The 20,649-nt window shown below is 37.0% G+C and overlaps 1 protein-coding gene across 5 annotated transcripts in view; it reads right to left on the reverse strand.

The window, feature by feature from the left end:
• Positions 1-536: 536 nt before the first annotated feature.
• Positions 537-20,649, reverse strand: part of LOC131146841 (cleavage stimulation factor subunit 50) — a 53,809-nt gene continuing 33,696 nt past the window's right edge. For all 5 annotated transcript variants that reach the window (XM_058096646.1, XM_058096645.1, XM_058096647.1 and 2 more), the window contains exons 10-14: positions 19,359-19,459; positions 19,101-19,255; positions 17,156-17,264; positions 1,221-1,277; positions 537-1,145 (exon numbers count right to left, since the gene is read on the reverse strand). In XM_058096646.1, coding sequence (XP_057952629.1) covers positions 990-1,145; positions 1,221-1,277; positions 17,156-17,264; positions 19,101-19,255; positions 19,359-19,459 — 578 coding nt within the window. In that variant the 3' untranslated portion in view covers positions 537-989. The remainder of the gene's footprint in view (positions 1,146-1,220; positions 1,278-17,155; positions 17,265-19,100; positions 19,256-19,358; positions 19,460-20,649) is intronic.

A 20,649-nucleotide genomic window follows, 5' to 3' on the forward strand; every position in this document is an offset into this window, starting at 1 on the left:
TGCTTCTACCAAGAGATTTTGCTAGGTGAATTCTAACACATTCTCTAAATCCTAAGTCCGAGTAATGTAAATCACATTCTTGTTGCCCTTAGCACATCATCTAAGCCTAGCTCTTGCACTACACTCTTCATTTGGGCATCAAAAGGGTTCTCCAAAGCTGTATCAAAGCATCAAGGCATTTCGCTTGTTTGTGCTGTGCAGAAACAAACCTTTTGGAATCTTGGTCAGAGCTTTGCAGCATCCCCGATCAAACTCTTTTGATGTCCACTAATTCCTTACAAGAGGTCTGGGCCAAACTTCACGTGTTAAAGAAACCATTTATTAAAAAAAATAATAAGGAAAACGATGAAGTGATAACTGGATATCAAGGTAGCACAGAACATGCAATACTAGATTTCTTTCCCAGCATCAGGTCGAATACATCTCCTCTGGAATGCAGAAGAGTGGCTCCCAGGCCAATGGGCGAGACAAGATACATGTAAAGAGAAGCAAGAACCTACTCACCAAAAAAATAAGTGATGCCAAACTCACTAAATAGCAAAATTACTAAGAAGTTTCCCTCATTACTTGCCATGGCTGCCTTGTGCTACAAATTCAACCTTTAAAAATATTTTGCTCAATCTGTCAGACCAGTAATACAGATGCCAGTGCATAAAAGAAATTGTTGAAAAACTCAGGTCCTACAATTGAGCTCACAAATGAAAATAAACAACAAATTATACAAATGGAATATGTCCAAGATAAAGCCAAGATTCAGTGGGGGAAGACAGCAAATCCCGTACAGCATATAAAGAAAAATAATGTACACACTGGATCCTCGCTGGTGTCGAACTTACTGTGGACAGGAGGGAACTTCAGCAGCTCCAGTCATTTTTCAGTCATTAATCCAATCCGCAAAGCAAGTTCCTCTCTGGAATATCTCGCTGAATGGCTCCTCAATATGCAGATCTTGAATTGATAATGATACATGAACCAGCATTTTGAGGTCCCTACAGAATTTCCTTCCAGAAACGCACAGACCTGTCAGTCCCGCACGACACAAATGCAGCCTCCGTTGGGGAGTGCTCTAGCCAACGAGGTGCACCGATATGGTTAGAAGGCCATCTAGCCACTTTTTCTGCTGTTAGAGCATCCCAAACAACAATCTGCACCCCAAAGGTAATAGTTAACACAAATAACTGAACTGGCAATGATATAATCAACTCAAAAAGTTGACCAACCTCATTATTCGGTTCGTCTATTGAGAGTACAAATTCTTCTGTCTCATTAAAAACAGCCTGCAGGGAGCAGATTTGCACAAATAAGTGGCTCATGAAATTTCATAGGACCAAATTCTATCAAGGTTTCTGTCAAATTAAACTGCAGAGCATAGATAGTAGACGGGTTCAGCTCATATTTCAGGCTAGAAAAGTTTTCTAAATTGTTTTTGTCAAAAATTTGATATACACAACAGAATGTACAGTATGGTACTTATTTTTCAAGGAAATTGGTATGTACCATACAACATATTTTAGCTGACATGAAACTTACTTATTTACTATATATCAAGTGTATCTTGCAATATGCTAAATGATGAAATATTCACACTCCTAATTAAGAACTCGCAGTCTAACTTCTTTGCTCCTACTATTTTCTAGGAGAACTTCGAAAAGCAATGTTTCAAATCTGAAAACACATGCTATTGGATACTAACGTAGTGTTTGGGCATGAAATTCAAGTCATGGATTTGGATACGTATGGATGGACGAAACACAATACAATTTTGTACAGAGTTTCGTCCAAACCCACACAAATCCAAATCCAAGGCCTGAAATCTAAGCTCTGAAACGCATGGTCAAGTTATAATTGAGTTTTTGGCAACTATTCCAGGTCTCACATGTTCCTTTTTTAATTAACGTTGCGTTCAATTTTTCTTTCTATTGATATAAAAAGGGTAAGAACGTTCAGATAGATGAGCGGAATAACTCTAAAAGATAGAAGGAATGAATACATCGTTAGTAAGTTAAAGAGAGTACCTATAGAAATATGAAAAGAGGTACTAAACACCTGCATGTAGACCAAATAATGCTCAAGTAAAAAGGCTGACTTAGTGCTTATTGGTGGGTGGAGGGGAAGCAATAGGCCTAGAAAAACATAGCTAAAATTTTGCACAACCACATCATCAAACCAAAAGGCATAAATACCTCACCTTAATAAATTAATCCTTCTTGGTATGATAATAAAAGCTGAATTAACATTCTTTCCCACTACCCCATTAGCAAAATATTCTCTTAAAAACCTAAAAAGATCATCCTAGAAAATGTCCAAACCAACCTGAAAGAAACCCAAAAAAACCAATCCGCCTTAGAGCCTAGTCCTTCCTCTTCAAATAGCCTAACCACACTTCTCCACATAAATGGGAGACCAATCAAGGCCTTCCACCATAGCTCTGTCAATATCCTCCTCTTAGTACAACTCCTCTAAAAAGGAATAATCAAATCTAGATTCCTAACCTTCCCTTCATTCTTCAGCTCCTTGATGAAACTCTCATGATTTGTACCATTAGCAACTCTATGACATAGTATTACAATCAACTTCTTTCACCCATTTCAACAAAAAAATTTCCTCCCAACTAATTTCGTCCAAAAGAATTTCATTCAGAAATTCCACTCTCCTAAACCTTTGATCCTCGAACAAATTTCCCTCCAGCTGTTCAAGATCTTTAATCTCACCATTCTTTGTACTACCTAAATCCCCAAATACACCTGAGCCACACCTTTGATTTGCTCTTAACGGATATCAATTTCTTCATAGAACAAAAACCCTCCCCACCCCCACCCCCACCTCAACAAAACATTCTCCCCAACAACTGCAAATCAAATCGGCAAACCCTACCAACAACATTCTCAAGATTAAAGAGAATAGGCCGTGACTTAACCAAACTAGATTCAAGAACAATGAAGCAAGAATCAAACACCTTGCTAGGTAAACTTTCCTATCACAATTAGGAAAAGAGCCCTCCTAATCATTCAAAACCAAGAATCTATCAATGGAAGGGCCAACAGACCTCTCACCCAGTGCAAACTTAAGAATTTTCAAACTGTCCCTCACAAATCAAAATTCTTGACAAACTCACGAGACCCTAACACCCTACCCCAACCCCCACCACCCAATGAGGAGAACAAAAGCCAAAACTGAACCGAAGATTCTTCCCGTAGAAAATTCGTAAAATGAGGACAATTAGGACCATAGAGAGATGTGAACAACCAATGAATGTTAACCCTAATCTCAAACAAAACCAATAAAGAGGATCCAACAAGAACATGAGTAACAACAGCCACCTAGCATCTAAAACAATGAGAATATTCCAAAAACTCCTAACAAATCCATCCACAGCCTTAACTTTGTTTCTTGAATCATAATCACATCGAAGCAGGCTTTGAGGATCACCTACCTAATCTTAAGCCACTTCCTTGGATCACTTAGACCCTAAACATTTCAACTCAAAATCTTATTTTATGATCTTATCATCCCCACCTTTACTTTAATACCCCCCTAACCCAACCATTTTTTCTCTTTGCGCCCCCCGCACCACCCCCCCCCCCCCCCCCCCCCTTCCCTTTCATCCTAGAGGAAACAACCACCCTGACCTCATGCCTAGTCAAACTCACCAATTTAATATCAAACTCATCCAACAAAGCTTGTGGATTCCTAGAATCCTTTCCACCACATAGTGTGTCAATTTTTAGGCCATTATCCTCCTCACTTGAATCCCCATCATGATTGGGTACATCTTCAACTAAATGAATTCCAGCATAAATGAGAGGAACAACATTAGGCTATAACACCCATTCATTGGAGCTCTTGTGCTCCTGTAAATTAATTTTCAAATAAGAGATTAGCAAAAAAACGAAAAAAAATTCAAAATAAGTATAGATGTCAAAATCAGAGCCCTCAAAAGGATTACAAGCAAAACCCTCAGTCTTCACAGGAGCCAGAACCCGGTGTACCACCTTCTTTCTAGATCACACTACTAATGCTCAGCCAGACAACAACTCTCTAAAGCCTTATCCCTCAAATGTAACAATGTCTCCACATTATTGTAGGAATAAGATAGGAAAATACTGCAGATTAGAAAATACTTCAAGGCACGTTACAATGTCATTTTCCTTAAAACATTATTTTCCCCCACCAGATTGGTGTGTATTGAGTCAGCAAATACGCTTCCAAGATAACAATGAAGCCCAGAATATAATATGATATCAGTTGGCGTTATACACAAACGAAGAGTGATCCCAAAGACCCTTAGAATAATATGAACAACTTTTTTTGAAATACTATTTCAACAAAAAATAGAATCCAGATTTGAAAAAATATAATTTGTGGAAGCTTTATGTAAGAAAGAGAAGGAGAGTGTTTTCTAAATATTTCATGGAGTTAATTCTGTCTATAAATAGACAAAATTATGTCTTTTCCAAAAGGTTGCATCTGTTCAAATCGTGAAGCAAATTCGACCTGGTCGCACCAGGCGTCGACCTGGTCAAGACATTCTGGAAAATCAATTATTCATTCATGTTCAGTCGATGGTACCGTCAATCATGTCGCACCTGGTCTCCTGGTCGTGCCACTTCATCCGATCATGATCAACAGTCACGATCTCGCAACAATGCAAGCGTGCAAAGTTTTAAGTGCTTGTGCACTAACTAAATGCGCCATTAGCACCCTACAGCCCACGCCACGTGCGCGAGTGCGAGTGCGTGTGCGGACGGTGCAAAGGGTGCACTAGAGTACACACTAGCACTTTCTCTAAACCAACTTTGAGGAATTATGTCACCTTATCATTTATTAATGACCTTTCATTTTCCACCTTTTTCCAATGTGGGACAAACTCACATAACATTAAATACTCCTCATAAATGCTTTAGAAAATTCATAAATGGAAGACTTTGAAAACCCATAAAATCATATATTTTAGAAAATATTTCAACATTCCCTCACCATTTTCAAAATATAGATGAAAAACAATTTATTCAGATAAGAGTTAATTTATGCATAAATGAAGGTATTTTAGAACTTGAACCTTCACTTAGTGAATACATATCAAAGTTAATCAAGTTTACATAGACAAACTTTGAAGTAGCGATCCTCTTTTGATTAACTGGATACATATCACACATAAATTATCAGATCTTTAGGTGTTACCAAAAGCCGACGCATGGATTGGCCTTGCGTCTATATCCTAGTTTGATAAGTGCTCTAGAGATAAATTCATTTCTCATAGAAAGCGGCACCACTTCCAACACTCATATAGGTAGGTTTATCAAAGGTACCCCTGTAATTAAAATACCTCACAGAACCTGTTATAATCCTATTAAGAGTTTTAAGTTCAACCTTCACCTTTTTCACATTACAGGTACAAAGCATTATTAAGGAATGAACATATTCGTGGTAAGTTAGGTGTAGCTCCTATAGAAGATAAGATAAGGGAGGTATGACTCAGATGGTATGGACACTTACAACGTAGGCCACATAGTGGAGATTATGGACACTTGCACCTGTGAAGAAAAGTGACTTCGTCACCGTGGGGGGCAGTAGAAAGGGTAGGGGTAAACCTAAAATAACTTGGGAGGAGATAGTGAGTAAGGATTTAATATCCTTGAATCTATCAATAGAAATTGTCCATGATCGCAAAAATTGACGGAAAAGGATTCATATAGTCAACCCCACCTAGTGGGACTAAGGTTTGGTATTATTGTTGTTGTAGGTACAAAGCACTATTTGCCTTCAAATGGATTATGTGACACATATATTTTAGTGCTTCCAGTCACTACATATGATGTACTTTGCTCATTGAACTCCAGAACTTGAAAATTTCAAGTGTTAAGTTGAGTTTCCATCATTGGTGACTATGGGTTGTGGATTTAAGTCCCATCCCCTTTGATGTTTTCCAGACCATGTCTCTTACAAATCCTTTTGTTAATGGGTCAGCCAAATTTTGGCTTGATCTCACAAAATCAATGGAAATTACACCATCAGTAATTAACTGTCTCACATAACTATGTCATAGGTCAATAAGTCTGGTTTTACCATTATATATATTACTATATGCTCGTGACTAAGTTGTCTCACTGCCACAATGCAAAGATATAGGTGCCATAGGCTTTATCCAAATTGGAATTTCTAATAGCAGATTCAAGTCATTCTGCCTCTTTACTATAAGAAGCTAAAGCCACAAATTTCAATGCCATAGTGGAATTTGTTACGAGGCTTCGCTTCTTTGAACCCCAGGAGATAGCTCCTCCACCAAGGGTGAATATCCACCCAATGGTTAATGTATGATCATTACGATCAGTAATCCAACTGGCATTTGTGAATCCTTCTAAAACAGTAGGATATCCTTCTTAATGTCTGCTATAATCCGTAGTATTTTTCAAATACTTTAACACTATATATAGCATGCCAATGAATATCACTAGGATTACTAGTATATCTACTAAGTTTACCTACAGCAAATGCAATATCAGGTCTAGTAGAAGTCATAGCATACATCAAGCAACCAATAACTCTAGCATATTCTAACTGATTTACTGCTCTACCAGTGTTAGGATATAATTTCAAACTTGCATCAAAAGGTGTGCTAACAGGTTTGCAATCATAGTGATTAAAATTTTTCAATATCTTTTCAATATATAGTGTGATTGAGTGAGAATCAATTTATTATTGTTTCTAATTATTCTAATACCCAGAATCACATCTACATAACCCATATCTTTCATATCAAAATTAGATGACAATAGTTTCTTAGCACTTTCAACACTTTCAATGTCAGTACCAAAGACTAACATATCATCAACATATAAGCAAATAATTACACCTTTATTTCTATTGAACTTACTATATACACATTTATCAGATTCATGTATTATAAAGTCATTAGAAAGAATAACTTAGTCAAATTTTTCATGCCACTATTTTGGGACTTGTTTAAGTCCATAAAAGACTTAACCAATTTACATACTTTCGATTCATTTCCTAGCATAATAAAGCTTTTTTCATGCCACTATTTTGGGACTTGTTTAAGTCCATAAAAGACTTAACCAATTTACATACTTTCGATTCATTTCCTAGCATAATAAAGCCTTTAGGTTGTTCCATGTAAATTTCTTCATCCAATTCTCCATTCAAGAATGCAGTTTTTACATCCATTTGATGGATTTCAAACTTGTAGATGGAAGCTAAGGCAAGCAAGACTCTTATAGTTGCAATCCTAGCAACTGGAGCATAAGTATCAAAGTAGTCTATGCCTTCCTTTTGTGTAAAGCCTTTAGCTACTAACCTTACTTTGAACTTGTCAATTGTTCCATCTACCTCATTTTCTTTTTGAAGATCCATTTACAACCTATTGGTTTTGAACCAGGAGGTAAATCAGCCAATTTCCAGGTTTTATTACCCATGATGGAATCCATTTCATCATATATAGCTCCTTTCCAAAATGCAGAATCTTGAGACTTCATTGCCTCTTCATAAGTAAGAGGATCTGATTTCATAATTGGTGAAATTATAGTTTGTCTAGAGTGTGATTCTCTAGTACCTTCTACTAAGTATATTATGAAGTCTGGTCCAAAAAACTTTGTTGTTCTCCTCCTTTTATTCCTCCTAGGTTCACTAGCTTCAGAAGGTTCACCACTAGTACAACGTGGTTTCAAAGTCTTTATTTTGATTACTAACCTTTTGTATGGAAGTGAACTTATTTTCATAAAATTCTACATCTCTTGATTCTATCACTGAATTAACTCCTACAGAATCATTTGGTTCAATTACCAAGAATCTGTAAGCCAAGGAATACACAATCTATTCCTCGCTCACTATTGACTTTTTGAGTCCGATCCCTATTTTGATGCTGACAAAGCGTCTGTATCTCATGTGTGCATTTAGTGTGTGAACAAATCTATATCTTAACATGCACATGAGGTAAAAGGAAAATGGAAGCCAGCAAGGACTTAAAGCTTAATTCAACTGGCGCATTCCACGGAGAGGAGCAATGAAGAAGAAGAAGAAGACATATAATTTTAATTTGTAAATGCATTTAATTTTTTATTAATTAATTTGTAATAATGCATGATTTTATATGATATGGATTGATTGATCAGATGACCATAGGTTGACCATAGGATTCCTAACATTTCACCAAAAACTTGTTTCTAAAACGACTAAAATCATGCGAAGTTTTTGGAATAGCTTTAGGGTCAAAATCGGGGCAAAACTTCGGTCGACCGATGCCATATTTTTCGGGCTTGAATAAGAAGCCAAGGCCTTAGATTGACCTTAGGACCCCATGCACAAAAACGAAAAGTCCCTTTGGCTAAAATGTCACATTTATACAAATAGGGATAAAACTTAGGGTCAAAATTATGTTTTTGACTGGGACCAGTCGACCGAACCCTTCTAGTAATAGCCATCTGGGTCAATTGAACATTTTGTGGCTAAAAAGTCAGAATGTTGACTAAATCACGGTCGACCGAACCGGTCAGAAGTCAACATGTTAACTTCGCTCGGCCAACCGTTCTACTTTTGAACGTATCTCCCCTGGTCGACCGAAGCATAAAAAGTATGACACCCCAACAACTTGGTCGACCAAATGTGTAGTTCAAGTTAGCCTTGGTGGACCGAACGATATGAGCGGTCAACCGAACCTAAGCCATGGTCGATTGAACCTACGAAGGGTTCAAAATCGCCCTAAGATGGTCGACCAAACCTGCAGTTGAAATTTGCCTTGGTCGAACGAACTTATTAAAATGGTTGACCGAACCTTGCCCTTGGCCGACCGAACCTCTCGGGTTGGTCAATTTTTTACCGCAGGTAAACGAGATTAATTTTAATTAAACATCATTAATCTTTTTCTAAAATGACCTCCGTGTTCCCAACGGTCATATTTTCTTGAAACTCTATATATACCCTTTCATTTGCTTAGATTAGTAACTTTGATTAGCCATAATTTTCTCTCAAATTTATTTTGGCTTTTCCTAATCAAAGTTCCCCTAAACCTATTTTTATTGCAAAAATTTTTCTTTGGGGCAAATCTTTTTCATACTCTCCAAACTCTCTTTGATTCTTTCTTTGAAAGCATTTTTAAGAGAGTATTTTGTTTGGGCTTTTATTTTGATTGTGTTTTTTTGCAAAAACAACTTTTGAGCATAAATCCTAATTTCTCCAAATCCTTTTCATTGCTAATCTTTGTTGGAGAAATACTTATTTTATTTTGATCTTTGAAGCATGTACTTCAAATTTCTCTTAACATCAAAGATCACACATCTTTGTTTTTGCAAAAATATTATTAAGACCAAAAACCCTAGGTTCTCCGGTTCGTCTTTGAAAAATAATTTTTGGGAGAGTGTTTTATTAGGGCTCAAATCTTTGATGCATTTTATCATATATATCTTTCATCAAAGATTAAAATATTTGTTTTGCACCCTTTCTCTACTGAGCATAACTCATATCATATTAGAGTGTATGTATTTAAGCTTTAATGTGTACATCTCTGCTTGTATTTCAGAAGTATGTTTTATGTACAAAAATGATTTTATTGTACCGGTTGGGTTCAACCCAAAATTGAACTGAGGAGTCTCAGCCCCGTAAGCGAGACGGTTGGGTTCAGCCCGAAAAATTGAACTAGGGAGTCTTCGCCCCATAAGGGAGACAAGTTAGGCTCAGCCTTATAATTGAGCAGGAGTTTACCTTGCCTAGTAAGGAAAGGTTGTAACGGCTTCTACTCCGTCCATTTAAGTGAGCAGCGATAATATAATCCTTGGGGGGTATGCCCAGGCGGGGACGTAGGCTGGTTTTCCAAACCTCAATAACAAATATTGTGTGTCTCTTTCTCTCTATCTCATTTACTTTCTACACTTTAATTTCCATATGTGTATGCTTGTTTATTTACTGTCATAATTATTTGCACGCACACATTTGAGTTAAATGAGATATGTCGCACATGTATGTTTGAACGTATAGCTTCATCATTTTTTTATATACGCTATTATACTAAATAAGATATGAACTGTGGTGAATCGGTGTAAATATTTAAATTAGCCGAAATATTTTTAAAACTTAATTCACCCCCCTCTTGGGATCACACCAATTCCAACACTCACCTAATTTCCTTATCTTAAGTACAGAAAGCCTTACAATTGCTCTACAACCCAAAATCTTAAGATATTTTAAATTAGGCTTTCTTTTCTTCCATAACTCATATGGAGAAGTCTTAGTCCTCTTAAAAAGAACTCTGTTTAATATATAGCAAGCAGTTAGTAAGGCTTCACCCCAATAACCATTACTTAGTCCTAAATTTGACATCATGGCATTGAACATTTCAACCAACATTCGGTTTTTCTTTTCTGCCACCTATTTTGTTGTGGAGCATGCTGCAAAAATTTCATGCATCATACCTATTGATTCACAATAAGCGGGAAAGTGATATTCACCTCCTTTATCCGATCTAAGACATTTTATCTTAGTGTCACATTTGTTTTCAACTTCTGCCTTATAAACCTTAAATTTATCAATTACTTCAACTTTAGTATGCATAAGATAAACATAAAAGAATCTAGAAAAATCATCTATAAATGTTACAAAATATTTTTTGGCTCCTATGGTAAATGTACCATGTAAATCACATACACTATGCACTAATTGAAGTAAAGAAGAAATTCTAGTAGTTTTGTTAGGAAAAGGTTTTCTCGTTATTTTGGTTTTTATACATACACTGCACTTATCATCCATGTTATTTACATATCTAGGAATTAATTCCATATTAGTCATATCATGCAATTTTGTAATATTAATATGTCCTAAATGATTATGCCATAAATAAAGTGAATCAACAATATAAACAGAAATATTCACTTTATTGATATTAAGCTTAAACATACCCTCATACATATAACCTTTTCCCCCAAAGCCTCCACCCTTGGAGAGTACAAATTTTTCAAATTCAAATTTCAAACACTAACTTAAAGCCACACTTATTAAGTAGGCTTCCAGAAACTAGATTCTTCCTAATTTTTGGTACATGGTATACATCAGTGAGAGTCAAACTTTTTCCAGAAGTAAATTCATAAGTGACATCTCCTTTTCCTTTGACTACAGCAGCGGACGAATTTCCCATGTAGAGAACATTACCATTTTCCACAGGTTCATACTTTAAGAATGAACTCTTGTCTTTGCAAACATGCCTTGTTGCACCTTAGTCAATCCACCATGCACAATCATCTTCAACCGCATTGATTTCAAAAATCATAGCCACAAACTTGTTAGAATTTGTTTCATCTTGCTTTTTCTTGAAAAGACAGCACTCATTTTTGTAGTGTCCAAGTTTTCCATAATGGAAGCATAAACCTTTCTTTTTCTTATTTTGTTTCTTGACAAAATTGAACTTCCTCTTCAGATTCCCTCTCTTGGGATGTTGGGGTTGTTTAGTACAGCCTCCTTCTTCCATCATATGCATTTTGGAAGTATTCTCTTCTGCACTTTTCTGGTTCTGCCTAAACACTTCCTCAATTTGGAAATGTTGGCCCGGATGTTCAAGAGACATATCATCCTTCCTGTGCTTCAAAGATTTTCTAACATCTTTCCAGGATTGAGATAACTTATCAATAATAGACGAAACAGAAATGCATTCATCCATTTTCATATTATGTTGATTAAACTGGTTAAGTTTATGCATAATTTCATGAAACTACTCTACAACAGGCCTACTATCAATCATGGTATAATTGAAAATTTTTCAATCAGAAATTTCTTACTAGTCGCATCATCTGTGAAATACTTAGCCTTAAGTGCATCCCACAACTCTTTTGCAGTAGCCATATTCTGATATAGATCAAAGAGATTGTCTAACATTGAATTGCAAATGTGGCCTTTGCATATATAATCATCTTGTTCCCATTTTAGCCTTACACGTCCTTGAGCCAAAGTCTCATTCTCATTCACAGCACGTTTGGGGGTGGTCAGAACAAACACCACTTTGAGACCCACAAGAAGAAAGTACATCTTTTTCTGCCAGCACCTAAAATTGCTTCCATCAAATCGTTCAAGTTTGACGAAATCCACAGCAAATTCCCTCAAGGTTGAAGAACCGGCCATTTTGGAAAATAACGTTTTAAGATTGTAGGAATAAGATGGGAAAATACTGCAGATTAGAAAAAGCTTCAAGGCACGTTACAATGTCATTTTCCTTAAAATGTTATTTAACCCCACCAGATCAGTGTTTATTGAATCAACAAATACATTTCCAAGATACAATGAAGCCCAAAATATAATCTGATATTAGTTTGTGTTATACACAAACAAAGAATGATCACAAACACCCTTAGAAAAATCTGAACAATTTTTTTTGGAATTCTATTTCTGCAAAAAATAAAATCCAGCTTTGAAAAGATATAATTTGTGGAAGCTTTATGTAGAAAAGAAGAGAGAATGATGAATTTTCTGTATATTTCATGGAGTTAAATCTATCTTTAAATAGATAGAATTATGCCTTTTCCGAAAGGTTGCGTCTGTTCAAATCGCGAAGGAGATTCGACTTGGTCGCACCAGGCATTGACCTAGTTGAGCCCCGGTCGAGACATTCTGAAAAATCAATTATTCGAGACATTCTGAAAAATCAATTATTCATTCATGTTCAGTCGATGGTACCGTCAACCAAGTAGCACCTAGTCTCCTGGTCGCACCACTTGATCTTAAAAAATATAAGATTAATTTTAAGTCATCCGATCATGATCAACAATCACGATCTCACAAAGATGCAAGCGTGCAAAGTGCTAAGTGCTTGTGCACTAACTAAATGCACCACTAGCGTCCTACAGTCCACACCACACACGTGAGTGCGTGTGCGTGTGTGGACGGTGCGAAGTGAGTGCACCCTAGCACTTTCTCTAAACCAACTTTAAGGGATTATTCCACCTTATCATTTATTAATAACCTTTCCTTTTCCACTTTTTCCAATGTGGGACAAACCCACATAACATTAAATACTCCTCATGAATGCTTCAGAAAATTCATAAATGGAAGACTTTGAAAACCTATAAAATCATATATTTTAGAAAATATTTCAACAATTATGACTATTTTCCTTTTCCACCACCTGATCCATTTAATTGCCCCCTCCTCCCCTCCCCCCCCCCCCCCCCCACCCAACGCACACACACAAAAATGACTGCAATAAAATCTGTCAGCGACACTACGGCATCTACATGATCCCTCAATCTATCCAGAAGATTTCCTTCAACATCCAAAACATAGGCAAACTCCAAACCCATCAATTCAACCTCCAAATGAGAGCAATCATCACTAGAATCCAAAAAAGCAATTGAAACAGATTTTTTTTTTCTTTGAATTTGAAGACATCGCTAACAACAGCTTCAAACCAGCAACAAGGGTTTTCCTCGCAACCTCTCATTGCACTGTTAAAGACCCTTCCCCCTCCACTTAATATTACTAAATATCCCTTGTTCCAGAAGTGATAGAGAAGAATCTATACCCCCTTTAGTCAGTGTAGAAGTTGAAGGATTGATTCCGAGCAACAGTGAGTCCCAAGTTATAACCCAACGCTGCATGAAAGAGGATGGAGCCTCTTCCAATTGAGCCATAAGAACCAGAAAGTTGCCTTTGCCTCCGTTTGTCATTTAAGAGCTCAAAAGGTCAACTCTGGTATCGTATTACGCCATCGGCCCTTGCAACACTGTTTGCCTCAATCATCACTCAAGGAAGAAGGTAAGGTTCACTTGTAACAGGCATCAATTGAGATGCCTTGCAAACCTGTGCCAAATTCAAGCTATTACCATCCACTCAGCCCATGTGGGATTAATACTAAGCTTCTGGATCACATTTTTCAGGCCCAAAACCCCACCCTGGCCCATTATCAGTAGGTTCACTAGTCTGATGAGCCTTTATGTTATTTGAATTCAAAATTAATCCACCCAACCCAGATTTGGCCCAAAAATGTTGTTCCAGCAGTTCCCTTTTCCTCAATTGCAACTGTCCACTAACCCACAGCCGTAACGGATAACCAAAAAGCCTCCATTGTTTCAAGTGTTTAACAAAAGATTCCATATTCAGAACCTACCTCACTGCAAGCCGACCATCATCACTCTCCCTCCAAGAACACTCTACTTGTTCAATCTTACAAACATTTGAAGAACCACATTGTGTGCACCAAAAATCAGTTACTTTCCCCTTCTCTATAGTCTGTGCCACACTAATCTCCTTGCTGACAACCTTCCCATGCATGAGAGAATGCATGATCCGATAAAAATAATCACCGCCCAACGCCAAATCACTGTTCCACCAGCTGAGTATTCTGAGACTTTCCAGTGTTAAAAAAATCCTCAAGAGGGAAATCTTCCTCTTTTTTCACCAAAACAATTTCATGAGGATGAAATAACTGGGTATTCTCAGGGACTTCACCCATGGGTGTGATGTTTATAACAAAGGTCTATACATGTTCATCTAACCACGGATAATCTCCTTCCTCCAACATAAAAACCAAGGACTTTTTCCTTGTGATTTCGATTACAGAAAACACAGGTATTGTATTCCCAAAAATCTCTTAGTTAAAGTCATCCTATCGGCTGTGAAATGGCTGTGAAACCTGTGTAGATGTTTTGACATTTAAAATACATCAATGTTGCAATTGGGAGTATGGATTTGAGACATTGGGTTTGAATTTACATATATTTTGATGAGTCGGTACAATTTTGTATTGCATTTTGTTTCCAAAATCCACGACTCAAACTTCATGTTCCTGAAACCAACACAAGTCACTGTTTTTATAACATGTAGTTGGAAAACCACAAATATTTTCCCTGAAACCTTCATTATATGAAATTGTTTTTTATTTTAAATAGCAAAATAATTGAAGAAATTAACATAAGGTATGACAAGGAGATATAAAATTGTTCAAATTCTTGCACATCTACATGTTTTATATTCCTTTTTTTAGCCAAGAAAAAATTCCATTAAACCAAACATGACAAAAAATCAAAAAATGTGGAAAACAAGACAACCTCCAACAATCAGCTAAAAGCAATTAAGCAAATATAATAGTGCATCTCTCCAATCCCTTTTGAGATCAGTGAATGGCCTCCCTCCCCTCCCCCCCCCCCCCCCTCCTCCCCTCCCCAAAAAACATTCAACAAAAATAAACAAAAACAAAAACAAACAAACAAAAGCAAAGAATGTGCCCGAAAAGAAAAGAGGAAGACAAGCCAAGTATAAAGAAATTGACTGAGCATTGAAAATCCTCACATTTCTCTCAAGGCACACAATCTAAATAATAGCATGCACCACACAAGTCCATAAAGCCATCCTTTTCTTTTACTTTTCCCAAAACCTCAAAATCGTACCCACAAGAATCCTCAATTTGAGATACTACCCACACCAAAAAAAAAATGTGGCACTGCAGAAAGACGTGTGCATTAGTCTCAGTAGACCTTTTTTTTTTTGCTACACTGATCTCAGCAGACTCTAGGTACATCATACAAACATTTCACCTGTAGTATCATAGTGAAAGGTTCTCTTTACTTGCAAGGAGTCATTTGCATTAATCTTGTTCAGAGTCAATGTACAGGTGAATGCCTTGATGTTAAAAAGAACATCAGCCTCCCAGATGATATTATGCAGAGGAAAAATAAAGAGAGGATGAAGACTTCAATGAATGAAGAAAGAAAGACTTCGAAGAAAAAGAATCTCATAACTTCCCTGACCAAGCCCTCACATCACTCCTCATCTAGGGAACAAAAAAAGAATCCAGAACACTTGGAGAAGCAGCAAGCTCATCAACCTCTCTTTCATTAAGACTCCTAAAGAATTAGAAATCTCAAGAAAGAATGCCCCCTTCCAAAGAATAAACGGCTGTCAGTGGATCATTTTAACAAATGATAATCTAAAAAAATGAGGCACCAATAACTCCAACAATACCTCTTCAACCCAAAGATCAAGCCAAATCTTATTTTATTACACCATTACCACTTTGAACTGAGCAAGGGGAAAAAAAAAAAGAAGAAATGAGCAAGAACATACCTCCAAAAGCTCACAAAGAAACATTGCCCCTCCCTCTGGTATCCCACTCATTCTGACAAACTCTATACTTCTTATAACATTGCGCCATAGTAAATTTGTCTCTTTTAAGGGGATTCTCCATAACCATTTTCCAACTAAACAGATAATTTGGGATGCCAAATTACCAACCCCAAACCACCCTCTAACTTGGACATCCTAACCACATCCAAACTAACAAGATGATCCCTCTTATTATCCCATGTATTCTACCACAAGAAATCTTTCAATAGCTGCTTCATAACCCCTGCTACAATCACATGAACTATAACAAAAAGATAGAAAGTATATACATATAATAGAAAGGCAAGCACCAATGTTAGTAACACAACCCACTTGAGGATAAATACGCCATCCTCCAACCCTCCAATCTTCTCCATGTTTCATATTCTATTATGCTTTTTGATACTTACATCTTTTGGAATAGAATATGGAAAATATTAATGTACACATGTAAAAACATATATTTAATCATAAATGTATCCCAACCATGTCATATCTCAAATTTTCAAGGATTGTAGTACCTACATATTACCCATATACATACCCATGCTTCATATTAGGACCATGGTCCATCGGCACAACTGACGCAACAATGTGCCCACATCTACAATCCTGGGCAGCAGAAATTATCCTATTCTTTCAATCTCAAAAATACCTTGTTAATATGATTGCATTCCAGTCCAAATTGCCTTTTACACCACAAGATCCCCCCAGCTTCTAACTGCCCCTCTTCCCACACCCCCTAACAACCAAGTACCAAGTATGGTTCTCGGAACACTCAAAAATCACATCTGATTTCTAGCTTCTACATTTTCAAATTTAAGTCCAGCACAATGCACTACCCAATAGCCATTGCTAGAATTGGTGTACAATAGAGATTTATAGAAGTCTAATGAATAAATAGACCACCATGCAGATTTTATTCTACCCAATAGCCATTGCTAGAATTGGTGTCCAATTGAGATTTATAAAAGCCTTATTAAAGGAGATAAGAAATAATAATGTAAAGATGTCCAAGACAAACTTTCAAAAACCAAAAAGCCTCCTCACTGTATTAAAATACCTGGCACCGCAATTGTGTGTGTGTAGCCCCAAGATATTGCTTGACCAATCTTCCAGTGCCAACTTCCCAAAGCTTCACAGAAGAATCCTTCCCACAAGATAGAACAAACCTAAAATTTAACATCTTAGTCATGTGGCAGAGCTAGAATGCAAAAAAAAAAAAAAAATCATTTTTATTGCAGTTAAGAAATCTTTCATTTTTTTCAAAAGAGAAACTTTTTTGCCCAAGGGAGATAGATAATTACAATATAAGATTTTATGGACTTTCATATCATATTAGAGTCAAAAAATGTGAGGCATATCACATGAAACAAAGTTCGTTATTTCTTTTCTTAATTCCTCATCACTTATTGGAGCACACTTAAAAAGAGGAACCCCCAGGGGCACAATTTAACATCAAAAAAGATCATTAGATATCTATTGCAAATAATGTTTGAATAACAAAACCAAAAAAACTCTGGAAGTACCAGGGAGTTGCTAACTTCAAGCTAATCTTTCTAATCATTGCCCATTATTGCCTTAACTAAAGCAACTGTTCCAGATCTTTTTGTTCATTCCATATCTGCAATATCTAGTAACAAACAGTAGGGTGGCAATTTTTATCCACAAACCCACCTAATTAACCCACAAATTAACAGGTTGGGCAAACAATTAATTTAAAATGGTCATATACTAAATACTGCTGCTTGGGTAAGACTAATCCAACTTTTTTTCCAGGTTGAAATGTGATACCAATGGGTACCCAACAGATTTAACTACCCACCACCTTGTCCAAAATAAACAACACACAGGCAACCTTCTACGATACACAGGAATTTTATTGTTTAAATAAAATCCTCAATGCTTAGTTAGAGAAGATGCAATCAGCCTCGAGGATTCAATGAGTTCATGGGGAAATTCCAGTTTCTACTCATTTCTCGAAGTCTGTAAAGAGGCTGATCAAAAAATATGGGAGCAAGCTCAAGCAATTTGTGCTGGACATGTTGCCAAACTCACTCGAGCGTGTTGAATCACTGTGAGGTTTTGCCTCTTTCAGATTGTTTCACTTCGACTGATCAAAGAGAATTGTGGATCCACCAGTATGTGCTACCAGAACAAGGAGTTCCATTAGCTGGTACCAATAGGCATGAAACATCCACCAATATCTTCTAGATTTCCTTGGAGATCAGCTCCCACACATCCTTCAGCAGGTAGAAAGTCAGACTCAACAGCCACAGGCGGCCACCAATTGTGGCCTGGGACTCCAGCAGGATCTTATGAGCCACAAACTCCACATGGAAAATTAACTGCTTAATGGCAGCATTGGATTGGCACCAATGCTGAAGATAATCTCAGCTGCTTTTGCCTGTGCTCTACTATTTACTCTTCCTCTGCTCGAAGACATTAGAGAGACATAGAGATAGACTATATAGACACACTGTGAGTGACCCATAATGATATTTATCTACACAGGAGCCAACACCAGTCCATAGCATGAAAAGAATCTCCAAAGCGAGGCCTTTTGGGTTTCTTGGCACATTTCCCCGCCCCCCTTTCTCTTCTCCCTCTCTCTCCAAGAGCACATTACAAGATGGATGTGAAAGAGCCAAAAATTAGTGATTCAGTAAAAGGGCCCGATTGTAACTGAAAATAGAAGAGGATCACAAGGCTAGCCCAGGAGAGCGTTTAAATGATAAACTTGCTATAGTAAGAAAAATATGTGTATATAACATGGTATGAGTCAATGTCACATAAGTTGCCACATTATTGTGATATGTAATCAAGATGGATAAAGTATTGGTGGGTATGACCCAATACAACAGCAACCCAATACATTTTGCCCATTTAAACTCACCCATGACCTGCCCAAGCCACTGGTTCGTCACCCCTACCAAATAGCATTTTTTTAACCACAAAAACCTCTATCCATTTTCCACAAAAATGTAAAGCAATTTAACAATCCATACCTTTGATCTTTAGTGAAACTTGCACTGGTAGCCTCTGCAGTTCCATGTGCACCAACTATGGAACGTACACAATTGGCAGTCACCCCATCCCATAACCGAACAGCACCATCTTTTGATGCTGTCACATACATACCACCGGTAGATGAATACCTCACCTGCATGGCCAAGAAAGAGAGAAAAAAAATTGTTGCCTTAGTGGCCTTTAAAAAGTACAAAACTGATCCTTCTACCATGAAGAAGAATGAATGCTGATTTTGCCTGATTTATAGCTCCATTAACACCAATCTCTGGAACATTTGCTGATAGATAGCACTGAAAAGTATTGACATCATACAAGTGGGCAATAGGATGATCAGTACCTGAAAATTTAATTTCTTGTCAACAACCATCACATAAGTAAACATAGTTTGTGCACATCAAGATCTCTAGAAAAATTTATTGAGTCTAGTCAACCATGATGTGCTTCTTCAACAAGAGAGTGGGGAGAATTCAAACAAATTTCACATTGCCAAGAACAAGAAATTTTATTGAGGGGCTCTTAGTGTCTTAATTCCAGAAATATTATTGGTGAATGAGGACAACATCTATTTTTGGCATGATGTGTGGAGCAACCAGGAGGCCCTTAGTGTCTTATTTCCAACCATTTACAACTTGGCCTGCAATAAAGATGCCTGCATCAGCCAGAACCTCCAAACCTCAGATCAGGGGCTCATTCAGAACATCCCCTTCCTAAGAAATGTGGAAGACTGGGAACTCCACCAGCTCACAGACATCTACATCTATCTTACAACTTCCAGCACCAAAACAGCAGAAATCACCCAGTTTGGAACATCCCCTTCCTTAGTGGGATTGTTGTAAATGATTATAATGTAATCTTTGATTTTTGTGATACCCTTCAGGGATGTTGACTTTCTGTATTACAGGTTGGCATCCCCTTGGTGCCTTTTCAATAAATTCTATTTACTTATCGAAAATATTTATATCTATATGTGTGTATGTATTACTGAGCCTACTCATCCATGATGTATTTCTTCAAAGAAGAGAAAGGGGAGATTTCAAACAATTTTCATCCTGCAAGGTAGTGTACGGTAAACAAACTGAAGAAAAGGAAGAAGCAGAACCAGCAACATGAACAAACCATAAGCCAGAGGCAAATTCCATCTTATTATCAGGCTCAAACTGCATGACAAACTACATCTCACAAATGGTTCCCGCTGCATATAACGGGGTCCAGTAGATAATTTAAATTTATAATTTACAAAAATTCAATAATACTTCCTCATTAAAAATAAAGCATCAAATAGCTCCCAGAAAAATCAAGTTGCCCATGTGTAATTTATCTTTGTGTCAGACAGGGATACATGGTTTTAAAAAATGGTTGAAGTCTGCATAACAGGAGTCACCGTATCACAGTTGTGGCTATCACAGACGATATGCACCAGGTAACGGACAGCGCGTCAATGAATTCATTTTTTGCATTATCAAACTTGTTAAAAACATATATATTCACATGTTTTAATCCCAGAAAACTACATAATAATACTTTAAA

Source organism: Malania oleifera, chromosome 13, assembly GCF_029873635.1.
Source record: "Malania oleifera isolate guangnan ecotype guangnan chromosome 13, ASM2987363v1, whole genome shotgun sequence".
Taxonomy (NCBI): Eukaryota; Viridiplantae; Streptophyta; class Magnoliopsida; order Santalales; family Ximeniaceae; genus Malania; species Malania oleifera.